General features: G+C 43.4%; 1 protein-coding gene across 1 annotated transcript in view; it reads right to left on the reverse strand.

The window, feature by feature from the left end:
- BEAN1 (brain expressed associated with NEDD4 1) overlaps nt 1–16,833 on the reverse strand; it is a 111,942-nt gene that overhangs the window by 33,071 nt on the left and 62,038 nt on the right. The window contains 1 exon segment of the mRNA XM_048817031.2: nt 1,193–1,402. Within this exon segment, the coding sequence (XP_048672988.2) occupies nt 1,193–1,402 (210 nt within the window).

Consider the following 16,833-nt stretch of genomic DNA (forward strand, 5'->3'; position numbering starts at 1 on the left):
TAGACACTTATCTATTAAACATAGATCGAACACAAAATGAATAATTACAATAAAGACGAAAAATACGGCCCCAGATTGAAGCCCCATTGATTTCAATGGGAGCTTTCTAAATTATCTCAGTAGACTAAGTTTTGGTCCAATGTACTTTTAAGCGGCCTGAGAGGTATCTTCCAAAAACAGGGTAAATTTGTTTTCGGTAAGTGGCTTTTCCTCCAAATTATAACGTTTAGAATTGTTTTCTTGTAAAATCCTAAATGAACAATCCCTTGAGAATTAAAAAAAATATATAAATTAACTGTCTCATGACAAACTGCAACCTTGTGGGGCTAGATCCTTCGCTACTGTAAACTGCCAATGCCCCATATAAATTAAATGACCCTCAACTTCAGTGGAGCTACAGTGCTTTGCAGCAGTGGAAGATCTGGCCAATGGGATCACTTTTTATATCCATGCCTAATGTTTTCCGTTTTTAACTACAGAAGCGCATCTTCTGTCGGTTTTTCTGGTGTAATTGGCTCTCAAGCTTTTCTGATTTGCAGCCCTCAAAATGGCCCCAAAAGTCATCCTGGGACTCTTCACAGCTCATATACTTTGAAATCACAAACTATTTCAGTCACAGGAAGAAAAAATTGGGACACTTTTTGAGTGGTAGGTTGACTAGTGCTGCTGGGAAAGGGCTTAAAATCTAATGTAACCAGATGTCCTGCCATGTTGCCAGGGCAGCATCATTACATGGAACTTTTCACTTCTATAGAAAACAAAGGGGCAATTTTCAAGGTCGGTACAGATTTGGAGACTGAGAACTCCATTATTTCCTGTTCTAGAAACTACTATATGCTGGCTCTCTAGCAGACACAAATTAAACTGGGCTCACAGACCAATGGCAGTAATGGGATTTCAATAGAGTGCAGCAGGAAATTAGGAGACTATAGGGAGGGAGACAAAAATGTGTACAATACCAAAGAAAACTAAGCAGTCTGACAAACAAGAGCTATGCAGTTGGCTTTCACATATTCATTTTGACCACTTAAAATATTGAAATGTAGCTCTCATTATTTTGAGAGATGCAACTAAACAAGAAAACCAGTTGTATCCTCCTTTTTGTCTTTTTAATGTTTGCTTTGCAGTTTCTGCAGCCATGCTCTCGCTATCCATAGGAGCAGTGCAACAAGACACGTAAGCACGATCTCACCATAAGTAGCTTCTCTCCTCAGGTGTGGGTGTCTTAAGCGTCCATCCTTTCTCAGGCTGCCAACAATGATTGTCACACAGGATAGAAACAGCACAAGTCCAATCACTACTCCAGCTACCAGGAGGGGGGAGACCAGCAAGCTGGTGTCATTGCCGTTTTCACTGTAGCCGGGAAACTCACTGATAGGGCTGCTCTGGTTCAAGTGAACTTCTGCACAGGAGAGAGAGAGAGAGAGAGTGCATAAATGATGCTGAAAGGGACAGACTGTGTTTAATTAAAGCTGCTGCATAAGCAACAGATATCCAGAGCAACAAGTTAGAAATGGATTTCAACTTGGACAGTTGTTTGCATTGTACAGATTACATCTTGCCCCTAATGATCTCCTTGTGAAATTGTTAATATTTTTTCAAAAGATCTTTGAAGAGTAAGAATGTCCTGGCTCCCAGCCCGTAAAACTTCCTGTGTAGTGATGCACATACTCACTTCAAAGGCTAGAAGCTATCTGCTATTTGTACTCACCCCCTCCTGATTATTGCTTCATTATCTTCATGAGATTATAGATATTTTATTTCTGTCTGTGTTGTTTTGGTAGCAAATAATAAAAGTTTCAGTGATCTCTACTGGAAATAACTGCCATGAATCTGAATAATTTGTCCGCCTGGGATACTTGGATAGAACCTATTTGGCTTGTCTGAGAGATGAGTTTTTGCTCTCTCAGTATTAGTGGGCATATAATAATTGAATATGGGCACTTGGTCAGCCTGGTATGGTATGTTAAATATTAAAACAATTAATAAAATCAGCCAGCTAGCCTACTCTTTCTGCAGCAATTAATGGTAGCGCACCTGCACGGTATCATCTCTGCAGGCTCTTCCATGCTAGAGTCTGTCTAACTTAGCAGTCCTGATTATCTAGTCATTAAGAATGTCCATTTAACAGCACAAGGTTGTCTTATCCTGCCCAATCTTCTGTCTGGCTTCAAGGAACATGTGCTATGAAGAGTGACCCTATTACCTAGACAAGTCCTACATTAATACCCACCTCATTAACAAACAATTTTACATTATAGTGATAACTTAACATTAAATTTAAAAAATATGTACAAAGGAACTTTACTTAGATTTTCTTAAACTGTATTTAAACTATGGCAATGAATAGTGAAAGGAAGATAAATATTCAAATACCCTCACCATTCATACAGTTTCTAAAACAAATCTATAAGGAGCAGTGAGCTAGAAGCAATGGATGAATCTGTGGTCTTTGTTACGCAGGAGTTCAGACCGGATAGTCATAATGGCCCCTTTTGCCCTTAAATTCTATTAAACGTCTGAGTACAAATGCATCACATGGCACAATCAAAAACCAAACCAGAATGGCAAACTATTTTTTCCCCACCCTGGGAATTTCCTATTTTTTTAAAATAAGGAATATTAACAAAATACATTTCAGCTATGAACATGTCTATGCAAATGTTCTATAATCGGCATCAGCACAGGTATTTATATGCTAAAAAATAAAATGTTCAATGTACATAAACTTTAATTCTGTGAACTTTAGCTTTCCAGTTCTCCATACGTGTCTGTGAGGTTTAAAAGCTTCACAAAGTCTCCTGGAGGACTTACAAACTTTGCATGGATTCCTACATACAACTGGATTTCAGCATATTAAGCTTTATGTACTAATTAGTCCCACTCTCCTTTCACTCCAAGCAGCTCCTGCTCTCCTAGACCATATGAAAGCTGGGGTCTCTGGGCCTTACTTAATCTCAGCAGATCTAATTCATGATATGGCAATTTATAAGATGCACAGGGACAGGTATAGAGCACATTGGCCACCATCCTGGTGTAAGCTGCAGAACTGAGACGCCAGGTTTGCTTTTGGCTGGGAAGTCAAACTGGCTAGAGGTCAAGTGAGGACTAACAATATTGGGTGAATATAAGTATTATGTTTGTTTGTCTTTACCAATAACAAAAGCTTTCCAATACCATGAACAATTCTACTAAATAGAATTCTACTAAATAGTCATGTGGGGAGGTGCTTTTTGTTTTTTTCCCCCCCAGTGTATTTTCTGAGCACTTCTTTCATTCTTATTTCATGTTGAAACTACTGTGTGAGTTTGGCCTTGAAAACAGTGTAAATAAATGTATTTCTGGCTTTCCATGTTTATTATTTCAGAAACTTTTAATTTCTGGAATTTTTCAGGATGTATATTTACATTTTTATTGATTTTTTCTTTTTTAAAAGAACATTAATTTCCAGATAGGATACAATTATTCTACATAGGCTTTTATACCACACTCATCACTGTAATAGGAGTGCTTCTCATCTCCCTGGGCGAGAAGTGTGTGCAGTGTTGTGGATATATTTAATACACACACACACACACACACACACGCCGCTATATGTTTATGTAAGAGAAGACCAAGTCAAAGAAATGAATCTTGCACTTAAGGCGGAAGTGGTGAGATTTGTGGTAATTTTTAGTTCCTGCAGGAGTTTGTTCCACAGTGCTGGCGACCCCCTGAGAAAGCTCTGTCTCTTGTACAATGTTTCCTTCCTGTTGCTATTTTTCAATTAAAAGATGATTTCTCACCAAATATAAGAAAAGTTATTAAAACCTCTGCATCTTCCAACTCCATTTCTAGATTATTTACCTCCAACAGCACATCCAGAGATACAATTCAACAGAAAAGTTGAATAAAACAACAACAAATTTGAAGAGTTAAAATGACTGCAATTGTTTTCAATGCGAATCTCATCCTGAGACAACCTAGACGTTTAACTTTGGGTTCCCCTAGAGCGTCTACTGGTGTCATGTGGATGGGAATGTGTTGAACAGAGTTGATATTCAAAGCGCTACGATACTTACAAAAAATGGAAAGTGTTAGAAATGATGGGCTTGGGTAACGGACACAGCACTTGACTTGATAGGGTCCCCTACTAAGTAAAGCTATGGGGGGAAGTGGGACATAAAATAAAACTGTCAATTTCAGGGTCAAACTTTTAAAGCTAGCTGCAGTACGTATTGTTTTCATGCCCTGTTACCCCATATTGCCTTGATCGGCAGAAAAACTCCAGTTGACTGCAATGGGTTTTGGATCAGGCTGTCTCTGGGAAGGAGGAGCCATACAGGGCTTTCTGGCTGCAAAAAGTGCAACTTACATTTTTGCAGGTGTACCCATTGGGACAAACTTTCAAAAATGGTACAAGCTGACATGCACATTGAGAATTTGTGTATGCACTGTTAGGATATAGATATTCAGGCCTGTCTGTAAAGGCATATACTCTAAGAATTTAGGTGTATTCTTATCACTTGGCTAGTGATAGAGGTATAAAAGAAAGAATCAAAATCACTGTCTGCTGGTGTAAGGGCCTTCTCTTACTGTGACAGTCTGAGGCCCTGTTCTTAGGCTAAGGCCTTTGGCTAAGCAGCAGAGGCAGCCATAAGCTGGGAAGCTAACAGTCACATCCTCACATTCCAAACTAGTCACACTGAAATAAGGTGCTATTCGGCTGTTAGGAATACAATCCTCTCCTGATAGTTCCTATCACCTCCAGAGAAAGGGAAGTGCCTAGAAAATGTAAAAGGAAACTTAGTTTGATAGCATCCTGTCTGGCAAGAACTCACTTATCAATAGCTGGGATGCGAAATCCTCACTTCTGTATTGTCTTGTCATTATAATTCCCACTTTGCTGTTGTTTGTCTGTATAATCTCTGTCTGGTTCTGTGATTGTTCCTGTCTGCTGTATAATTAATTTTGCTGGGTGTAAACTAATTAAGGTGGTGGGATATAATTGGTTACATAATCATGTTACAATATGTTAGGATTGGTTAGTTAAATTTCAGGAAAATGATTGGTTAAGGTATAGCTAAGCAGAACTCAAGTTTTACTATATAATCTGTAGTCAATGAGGAAGTGACTGGATGTGGGTGGGGGTGGGCATGGGCATGTGGGTGTGGGAAATGGGAGCCGGGAATGGGGGTAAGAAAATTGGAATCATGTTTTGCTAAAGGGGGAAATGGGAACAGGGAATGGGAGTAAGGAAGTTGGAATCATGTTTGGCTAAGGGTAGGAATGGGAACAGGGACACAGGTGTAAGGCTCTGTGGTGTCAGAGCTGGGAAGGAGGATACTAAGGAAGGAAACATCGAATTGTTTGCACCTTTGGACTTCGGGTATTGTTGCTCTCTGTTCATGCGAGAAGGACCAGGGAAGTAAGTGGGTGAAGGAATAAGCCCTCTAACATGCACCATTTCTATGTACCAATGGGCGATTCCCTTTCTGGCACGTTCCCCTTCTGTAGACATTCTTGCAAACAAAATTTTGCTCCTACAAATATTCCTGAAAAGCAAATAAAACATGTTGTGTGAGTCCTGTAAAGGTGTATATGCACTTTTTATTGGAATGGATATTAACAGATAATTTTCTGCAGGATTTATCCAATTCTTGCTACTGTATGATACTCTTAGTGTCTTGCAGCCACATTGAGATTGCAAAGAGCAGCAGTATGTACATGATGGCTTCACACACACATGTATTTTCAGTGCTAAAGCTTGATACTCTGTTTTTACTAGGGGGGGGGGAAAACCTTGGAAATTTGTGTGCAGTGTTTGTTAATTTTTAGCAGCACTTGACTGACTGAGAATCTTCATGGGCATTTAAGACAGCTTTCCAAAAAAACTTACGGAGCTCTTACAAATTCTTGCTCTTTAGTATAATAAAACTTTTGGTCTGCAAGTTGGCTCCTTAGTTAGTGTGTGTGTGTGTGCGTTAATCCTATCCTAATTTTACACTAATGAAAACTCTTGGCTCACCACTTTCTCAGTGTGTAAAGTGCATTTGGGTTTAGCTGAGGTTGTGGATGTTGTATTAGGAGCCAGTTAGTAAATATCACTTCTAAAGATGGGTGCACAGTGCAAAGTTTGGATCTGGTTCTGAACCACAAGCTCATTGTAAAGATAGGAGCCAGCTGCAAAGTTTAGATCCAGATTTACACACAATCTTTCCTGAAGATTGAGATCTCACCTCTAGTAATTTCCATAGGCTACTGACTGCTCACCTGTAAAGCTTTCATATAATGATAAGAAGCTCACAGAAAATGAGGATTGATTTTTACAATGTGGCTTTCCTGCTGTTATCACTTTATTCCACCTGAAAAGATATCTGGCACATTCACTACACTAGAACAAAGATGTATAACTTTTTTTTAATGAGTGATTCCCCCCAGTTGTTGGTGGGCGAGATTGAACCTGGGGCCTCTGGAGCTTAGTGCATGAGCCTCTACTGTATGAGTTAAAAACCAGCTGGCTGTTAACTAAGGCTGTAGAGCAGACTCATTTTCTCTCTAAGTGGTCTCAGTGCCACTAGATGAGACAGAACACCACACCCAGAAGGTGTGTGGGTTACACTGGCACTGGATTGCATGACTTTGCTCTCCCGGCTACACACTACCTAAATTCTTGCAGGATTAAATAGCAAAGATGAAAAGCATTTTCACAAGGGCTGAACCCTGTGAAGTCCCGCTCTGAAAATCAGGCCAAGATATATGCAGCCAGATTTGCACAAATGTTCTGCAAGCTTTTGAAGATGAAAGGAAAGTGTTAATGTAGTACCCACCATAATGACATGAGATTGTCTTGATGTGGCAACAGACACTACCAGGTAGATTATCAGCATTTGAAGCAGAACAGAATTAAAACCACACAGACATTGGCATATTGACCTCCAAATATTTATTTTTAACCAATTAGCAAATGGGAATATGCCATTACTAAAGCAGAAATTTTACTGTCAGTTTGGCTGAAAGCAACCTACTATAATCAACTGCCAACCATTTAACAGATCTTATAAAAGCTATGTTCTCAGACAGCAGAAATGAGAAGGTCAGGAGAGAGTCACAGACTTGCAACCCCTCCTTGATGCCTTTATCAGTCAATTGTTTCACAAGGCAAGTTTAATACTCTCACATTATGTGTGGCACTGATAATATTGATATTACACATCAGGTTGGTGATAAAAAATGAAAAACATTTGAAAAACTGGCATAATGCACAGAGCCTATTAATCGTGCTAGAATTTCACTGAATGCTAGGTAAGTCCAAAAGACTATGTCAAAGGCTTTTCATCAGATTGATTTTTAATTTGTAATTGGTGCAGGATTCAGAGTGAGATTAGACTTAAACTTCATGCCAACTCTTTGATCTATTATTATTTACTGGTTAAGCACCAGCAATGTGCCTGATTCTTTCCAGCCCCTGAAAGAAGTGGACAGATTCTGCTTTCATTTATGCTGGTGTAAACCTGGAATAACTCTAGTGAATTTGAATGAGATTGACACATGTCCTAGACCTAAGAGACTACTTTCGCCCTTTTTGTTTACTTAGAAACCTACTGGGAGATCCAGAGGAAGGTCCCAGATTAATATTGTTCTTATTTTTAGGAGTGGGTGGATTACAGAATTTTGGATGGTGTGGGTTAACTTTCGTGGACTTCACAGGAGAAGCTTAGGGGTGGGATTTTCAAAAGCACTCGTTGGCTTACCACTGCTCCCATTGAACTGAATGGGAATTTTACCATAGACTTCAAAACTGACTATGATGAGCCGTTTTGAAAATCCTGCTCTATATGACAGTTTATTCCCTTTCTTGTGCTCAGGATGAGTTTTTAACAAACCTGGCTCCTCACTGTAAATATGTATATATTAATCACTGTCAATAGAGTAGTAAAAAGTACAAGGAAAAAGGAATACAAAGTCTTGTGATAAGGACATGGAAAAAAATATGTGGAGTAATTAGCTGTGATCATTGGAAGGATCATGACCAAAAGGATTTGCATTAGTTTAAGAATATAGGTAGAGCGGGCTATTTTGAATATCTAAAAACTTCTGTTCTCTCCTCTCCCATAATTTTCTTTCTTATCAGCTAAACAAGCTCAGAAGATTACTGCAAGTGAAAAATTGTACATTTCTACATGTAACAGAAATGCTGCAACAGAAGATGCCTCCTGAGAGAGGGTTCTGACCAATTTTATGGAGGTGGAATTTATTCCAATAATTACAACAGCCAAATTAGACTATACAGTCTTTACAGAGCATTCTAATTTTGGTGTTGGATCCCACCATTGTTATGCCTAACCGAACAAAATTCTGTGACTCGTTTGGTCAATGTTTAAGAATAAATCAGAAGCACTGGCAATTTCCTTTCACCAAAATACCTAATGGGTAACTGACGAAAACAAACCATTGTTTGGGTGTACAATTTATTGACTATGGTGCAGAACTATTCTACAAACTATTTTGCTCTGCTTTTTAAATAACTGTAGATCTGGAATACTGGAAAAGTCTGAGCTGTCTTGGATGACTCACACACACGCAAAGGATAAATATCATACCATGGTTTAAACTAGTGCTGATGGTGTTTGATTCTTTTAAAAAAGAAAAATGGCTACTAGAATTACTATTACCCTAATAAGATTAATAGCTGCTCTCAAATGAGTAAAGTGTTTACCAAAGAAAACTAAAGGATGGGTTGGTGTAGCAGGGTGGCTACCCTGCTCCTAAAATTGGCGGGGTTAAAAGCAGCCCTGCAGAGGGCTGTGGCTGGGGATAGCTGATTGGGGAAGCAGCCACAGCTGGGCCACGCCCCAATCAGGCCCTAGCTGGCCTGTATAAAAAGGCTGTGAGCCAGAGGCCTAAGGAGTCTCTCTCCAGGCAGGGAGAGAGCAGGGCCTGGCTGCCTGCCTGACATGGTATTGAGGGTGGTGCTGTGCTGGGGAAGGAGCCGGGGGTGCTCCAGGCTGGCAACTCCCCAGGCTGTAGGGCCTGGTCCAAGGCCCACAGAGGTACAGGGAAACAGGAAGGCAACAGGTCTGAACCCCCTTGCCTATGATGAGTGGCCTTTACACTGCAGTCTGCCCCAGGGAGCAGGGGCTTGCTGATGACTGGCAGTAGCCCAGACTGAGGCAAGGTGGGGATAGTGGGTTGAGGGTTCCCCAGGAAGGGGAGACCCAGAGGCAGAGTGTGGGGGTACTGCCAGGGGGCAGAACCCCAAAGAAAGGGGCACCGGCATCTGTGAGGGACACAGGGGCCAGAGCTGTGCAGATCACTGGCCCGCAGAGGGTGCTCCAGGCTGGAAAAGAGCTAATTCCCAAGGACGACTAGCGGGAGGCTCCGCAGGGGCGAGTCCACACCTTTACAGTTGGCATTGTACAACCTTTAGACATTATTTAGCTATATGTGTTATGGATCAGATTCTTATATCCTCACTCATGTTGCATAGCACTTTAGTCGATGAGTAGCCTCACTGAAGTCAGAGTAAGGGTATCAGAATCTGGCCCTATTTTTGTTTATAGGAGTTTAAATCTCATTAGCAGGGAGTTGAAAAAGAAATTACTTCTGAACTTTTTAAATTCCCCTTTTGTACCCAAAGAAGCATTTCTTCTTGTAAGACAAAAAGCCTGCTTATCTAGCACTGCCTCAGAGCTTTGAAGATGCCTAAGCTGTTCAAACTCTCATCCTTTTATCTCCTTTTACTCATTCATGAATCTTCCCCCTTTTATATACATATTAATCTAGTTGAACCCAGTCTCTGGCAAAAGCATGATATATTACAATATTACTGTTATTAAAAGGAATGAATTGCCCTTAGCCCAGCTTCTAAAACAATATGCAGTTGATAATCTCCTTCTTTTACAGTATTTTAAATGCTGAGGCTAATCCTGTGGACTTTACTTCCTGAATAGCATTAAGTTCAATGGGAGTACTCAAGAGAGTAAGGGCTACAAAATGAGACCCCTTATTTCTATTAACCATCTCCAAAAACAAAATGTATTCATACTACTCAGGGCAAAGAATAATGCCAACATTTTATATTTTTCTCTTACCCAAATTCCTCTGTTGGTAATCTGCATATTTATGCATGGCAAAATAACTAACTTCCATTTTAAGAAATATTAGGAATATGGATACTTACTTAGAGCCCACCAATATCTTTAACAGAGTTCCTAGTTATTCCATTATGCAATTTTTTTGTAAATGTTTTCATCCAGTTGTGTTTCTGTAGCTTGTAAATACTTCATCGTGAATATTCCATATTAGTCCTTCAAAATTTGCCCCTTGTTGGTTACAAAAATCACATCAAATTGCTTCTATTTGGTAATGGGGCAAATTGCACATCCCATCACAGGCTGTAACAGCCAAAATATGCAAACTCCATGCCAGCCAGCCAAGGGTTAATGAACTGCTCTGGGCTCAAGCAGCCCTACCTTGTCACATGTGCAAACACGTTGAGCCTAGAAGAAAGGCCTAAAATGGGGAAACTTGGCTCAGTTAGCAGCTGGCTGAGGAGAGGAACATCCCTTCAAATCTCAGCTCCCAAAGAGGGGCTGGACTCTTCCCTTGACCCCTGCCTGACTGAGCCCCCTTAAGGGTAGGTGGGCCACACCCCAACAGTTACTTTAAAACACTTGCTAGGAGTCATTCTCGTGAGGGTGTTGAACTGGACAAGACAGGGGGTTGCTGCCAGCTTCTGCTTTTCTTTTCTTTGGTGCTTGAGAGGGGCCTTTGGTAGTCCCAGAAGGGATAGATTCCTGTGGACTCAGACTGAGCCCTGGTCTACGTTAGGAGTTGAGGTCGAATTTAGCAGCGTTAAATCGATTTAACCCTGCACCCGTCCACATGATGAAGCCCTTTTTTTCGACTTAAAGGGCTCTTAAAATCAATTTCCTTACTCCACCCCCGACAAGGGGATTAGTGCTGAAATCAGCCTTGCTGGGTCGAATTTGGGGTACTGTGGACACAATTAGATGGTATTGGCCCCCGGGAGCTATCCCAGAGTGCTCCATTGTGACCGCTCTGGACAGCACTTTCAACTCGGATGCACTGGCCAGGTAGACAGGAAAAGGTCCACGAACTTTTGAATTTCCTGTTTGGTCAGCATGGCAAGCAGCAGGTGACCATGATGGAGTCCCAGAATCGCAAAAGAGCTCCAGGATGGACCAAACGGGAGGTAAGGGATCTGATCACTGTATGGGGAGAGGAATCCGTGCTATCAGAACTCCGTTCCAGTTTTCGAAATGCTAAAACATTTGTCAAAATCTCCCAGGGCATGGAGGTCAGAGGCCGTAACAGGGACCCGAAGCAGTGCCGTGTGAAACTTAAGGAGCTGAGGCAAGCCTACCAGAAAACCAGAGGGGAATGGCCACTCTGGGTCAGAGCCCAAAACATGCCGCTTCTATGATGAGCTGCATGTCATTTTCGGGGGTTCAGCCACCACTACCCCTGCCATGTTGTTTGACTCCTTCAATGGAAATGGAGGCAACATGGAATCAGGCTTTGGGGACGAGGAAGAAGATAGCTCACAGCAAGCAAGCAGAGAAACTGGTTTTCCCAACAGCCAGGAACTGTTTCTCACCCTGGACCTGGAGCCAGTACCTCCCAAACCCACTCAAGGCTGCCTCCCAGACCCGCCAGGCGGAGAAGGGACCTCTGGTGGGTGTACCTTTTTAAATACTATACATGGTTTAAAAGCAAGCATGTTTAATGATTAATTTGCCCTGGCATTTGCGGCTCTCCTGGATGTACTCCCAAAGCCTTTGCAAGAGGTTTCTGGGGAGGGCAGCCTTATTCCATCCACTATGGTAGGACACTTTACCACTCCAGATCAGTAGCACATACTTGGGAATCATTGTAGAACAAAGCATTGCAGTGTATGTTTGCTGGTGTTCAAACAACATCCTTCTTTATCCTTCTGTGTTATCCTCAGGAGAGTGATATCATTCACGGTCACCTGGTTGAAATAGGGTGCTTTTCTTAAGGGGACATTCAGAGGTGCCCGTTCCTGCTGGGCTGTTTGCCTGTGGCTGAACAGAAATGTTCCCCGCTGTTAGCCATGGGGACAGGGGAGGGCCTAGCCATGCGCTGGGGGGAGGCAAAATGCGACCTTGGAACAAAAGCACATGTGCTATGTATGTAATGTTAACAGCAAGGTTTACCCTGAAAGAGTGTACCCTTTGTTCTATAAAATGTGTCTTTTTAAATACCACTGTCCCTTTTTTTCTCCACCAGCTGCATGTGTTTCAAGGATCACAGGATCTTTTCCTTCCCAGAGGCTAGCCAAGATTAGGAGGAAAAAAATGCACTCGCAATGAAATGTTCTCTGAGCTCATGCTGTCCTCCCACACTGACAGAGCACAGACGAATGCGTGGAGGCAGACAATGTCAGAGTGCAGGAAAGCACAAAATGATCGGGAGGAGAAATGGCAGGCTGAAGAGAGGGCTGAAGCTGAAAGGTGGCAGCAGCGTGATGAGAGGAGGCAGGATTCAATGCTGAGGCTGCTGGAGGATCAAACTAATATGCTCCAGTGTATAAAGGCAGCAGGAGCACAGACTGCCACTACAGCCCCTGTGTAACCAACTGCCCTTCTCCCCAAGTTCCATAGCCTTCTCACCCAGATGCCCAAGAACGCGGTGGGGGGGCCTCCGGCCACCCAGCCACTCCACCCCAGAGGATTGCCCAAGCAACAGAAGGCTGGCATTCAATAAGTTTTAAAGTTTTAAACTTTTAAAGTGCTGTGTGGCCTTGTCCTTCTCTCCTCCACCACCCCTCCTGGTGCTTCTCTTCTCCTGGGCTACCTTGGTAGTTATCCCCCGATTTGTGTGATGAATTAATAAAGAATGCATGAATGTGAAGCAACAATGATTTTATTGCCTCTGCAAGCGGTGATCCAAGGGAGGAGGGGAGGGTGGTTAGCTTACAGGGAAGTAGAGTGAACCAAGGGGCGGGGGTTTTCATCAAGGAGAAACAAACAGAACTTTCACACGGTAGCCTGGCCAGTCATGAAATTGGTTTTCAAAGCTTCGCTGTTGTGCACCGCGCCCTCCTGTGCTCTTCTAACCGCCCTGGTGTCAGGCTGTACATAACCAGCAGCCAGGTGATGTGCCTCAACCTCCCACCCCGCCATAAACGTCTCCCCCTTACTCTCACAGATATTGTGGAGCGCATAGCAAGCAGTAATAACAGTGGGAATATTGGTTTCGCTGAGGTCCAACTGAGTCAGTAACCTGCGCTAGCGTGCTTTTAAATGTCCAAATGCACATTCTGCACTGGCTCAGCCTGTAGTTGAACATCCCCAACGGTTATTTTCTGGTCTGGGAATAAAGCCCCTTCCTGTAGCTTTTGAAACAGACCAGAGTTCCTGAAGATGCGAGCATCATGTACCTTTCCCAGCCATCCCACGTTGATGTTGGTGAAACGTCCCTTGTGATCCACCAGTGCTTGCAGCGCTCTTGAAAAGTACCCCTTGCCGTTTATGTACTCGCCGGCTTGGTGCTCCGGTGCCAAGACAGGGATATGGGTTCTGTGGATGGCTTTGCTGCAATGGGATTCCCTATGACCTGCACATTTCCCAGGGTCACTACCCTTGATATCAGCAGATCTTTGATTGCATTGGCTACTTGCATCACAGCAGCCCCCACAGTAGATCTGCCCACTCCAAATTGATTCCTGATTGACCGGTAGCTGTCTGGCATTGCAAGCTTCCACAGGGCTATTGCCACTTGCTTCTCAACTGTGAGGGCTGCTCTCATCTTTGTATTCTTGCGCCTCAGGGCAGGGGAAAGCAAGTCACAAAGTTCCATGAAAGTGCCCTTACGCATGTGAAAGTTTCGCAGCCACTGGGAATCGTCCCAGCCCTGCAACACTATGTGGTCCCACCCGTCTGTGCTTGTTTCCCAAGCCCAGAATCGATGTTCTACCACATGAACCTGCCCCATTAGCACCATGATGCCCACGTTGCCAGGGCCCATGCTTTGAGAGAAGTCTGTGTCCATGTCCTCATCACTCTTGGCACTGCGCTGACGTCACCTACTCGCCCGGTTTCGCTTTGCCAGGTTCTGGTGCTGCATATGCTGCTGGATAATACGTGTGGTGTTTAATGTGCTCCTAATTGCCAAAGTGACCTGAGCGGGCTCCATGGTATGGCGTCTGCACAGAAAAAAAGGGGCGGAACGATTGTCTGCCATTGCCCTGATGCGACTGATGACATGGCTTACAGGGTTGGCTTACAGGGAATTAAAATCAACAAAGGGGGTGGCTTTGCAAGAAACAAAATGGCCCCCTTAAGGATAGGACTCAAAACTGGGTTTAGCAGGCCGTTGATTTCACGGATGGAGGGAGGAGAAAATGAATACAAAACAAATCTGGTCTATTTCTTGTTTTGAGCCACTTCATCTATCTTTATACATCTTGGCTATCATCTTCTGCTGGCTGCTGATTAAAAGCAGTGCATTACCAGTAGGACTGAACTGCCATGAGACAAAACTTAAAAGGGAAATGACCTGGCCGAGTCGCTCCCATGTTTTCCCAGGTGCCCGTGACCTCATAGAATATCAGGGTTGGAAGGGACCTCAGGAGGTCATCTAGTCCAACCCCCTGCTCAAAAGCAGGACCCATACCCAATTAAATCATCCCAGCCAGGGCTTTGTCAAGCCTGACCTTAAAAACTTCTAAGGAAGGAGATTCCACCACCTCCCTAGGCAACGCATTCCAGTGTTTCACCACCCTCCTAGTGAAAAAGTTTTTCCTAATATCCAACCGAAACCTCCCCCACTGCAACTTGAGACCATTACTCCCTGTCCTGTCCTCTTCCACCACTGAGAATAGTCTAGAACCATCCTCTCTGGAACTACCTCTCAGGTAGTTGAAAGCAGCTATCAAATCCCCCCTCATTCTTCTCTTCTGCAGACTAAACAATCCCAGTTCCCTCAGCCTCTCCTCATAAGTCATGTGTTCCAGACCCCTAATCATTTTTGTTGCCCTTCGCTGGACTCTCTCCAGTTTATCCACATCCTTCTTGTAGTGTGGGGCCCAAAACTGGACACAGTACTCCAGACGAGGCCTCACCAATGTCGAATAGAGGGGGACAATCACGTCCCTCGATCTGCTCGCTATGCCCCTACTTATACAAGTCATCGAGGTCGGTTAAAAGAGCACCCAGGACTACGTTGACGACGGCTACCAGTTATATTACACTGCTGCCAAAAGGCAATAAACTGCTGCTGTGTAGCAATGCAGTACCACGTCTGCCAGCACCCAGGAGACATACGGTGATGGTTAGCTGAGCAGCCTCCATGCTTGCCGTGGTATGGCGTCTTCACAGGTAACTCAAGAAAAAAGGCGCAAAACAATTGTCTGCCCTCGCTTTCACGGAAAGATGGAGGGAAGGGGGGCTTGACGATATGTACCCAGAACCACCCGCAACAATATTTTAGTTCCATCAGGCACTGGGATTTCTACCCAGAATTCAAACGGGCGGCGGAGACTGCAGGAACTGTGGGTTAGCTACCCAGAGTGCAATGCCCCGGAAGTCGACGGTTGCCTCGGTACTGTGGACACACTCCGCCGACTACATGCACTTAGAGCATTTGTGTGGGGACACACACAATCGACTGTATAAAAATGCTTTCTACAAAACCGAATTCTATAAATTCGACCTAATTTCTTAGTGTAGACATACCCTGAGGGCTGAATCTCCCACCCCTGGCCTGTGCTTGAAAACTACCTTGGTGTGGAAGGCTGCTGCCACGGTGAGTGCAGGGTTCCCTCACACCCCGAGGGGGCATTGTGGGAGACCAAGCCTATTACACAGCAAAATACACAATTTGAATATTAAGGCATTTGAGCTGGACTATTTTTTTTTGTGTGCTAGCAAAGCTCAGCCACTTTCAGATCCACAGAAAACAAACCTGAAATGAGTGCAAATGTGGTGGAGGTGAAGCTTGTTTTTGAATGAGAATGAATACTGCTGGAAAATAGCCTATTCACCCAGCTCTAGACAGCAACATCTGTCTGCAAAACCTCTCTAATACCTCCACATAGAATCTTAAACTGCCCTTGCACCACTCCTAACAGACTGTTTTTTATACACACTCCATTCTGCTGGGGGAGGGGCAAGTCTTTTGGAAATTTTATCACGTGGTGCCATTTTCCCCTACCATGAATCTCTTTTGAAGAGAAAACTTTTTACACTGTTCTGGTTTATCTGGAGGAGGGAAAGGCAGCTATTCAGGGTCACTTTGAATCTGATCCTAACCTGGTACACAGAATCTCTATCACAGTACTGGACACTTACTTCCAAAGGCTTCAGTGAGAGCTGAGGCTTCTCAGCACCTCAAAGGATATAGCCCTTTAACAGGGCTTAAACTGGCTTTCCTCATCTTGCAGTTCTACCTTTTTGCAGGTCGTATTGTCATTGGGGCAGAATGGAGGCCATACTGAAATTATTTCCTGAATGCATGTCATCTTGAAAGTAACATGTATCCGGAATTTGTGCTGATGGGCATAATGTTCTTTGTAATTAGTAATACTTTTTTTTACCTGGATCCTTAAAAGAAGCTCTAGCCAGCCCTGTGGGCAATGAGTTGGCTGCCAAGTAGATAGACAACGAGGAGAAGGGGAGAGCAGCTGGTCAAGATTGATGTTGTGTTGTGCTTATCATGTTTACCTAATATGCAAGAAGTCCAGGCAGAAACATGGTCTTTCCCTGCTGTGCAGGAATCCTCTTACTGCCCGTAGCCTCTACCTTGTCATCAGTTCTGCACACAAGAGGGCAGTGACATCACACAAACGTGCATCTTTACATCAGC

The sequence above is a fragment of the Caretta caretta genome, chromosome 12, assembly GCF_965140235.1.
Source record: "Caretta caretta isolate rCarCar2 chromosome 12, rCarCar1.hap1, whole genome shotgun sequence".
NCBI classification, from domain to species: domain Eukaryota; kingdom Metazoa; phylum Chordata; order Testudines; family Cheloniidae; genus Caretta; species Caretta caretta.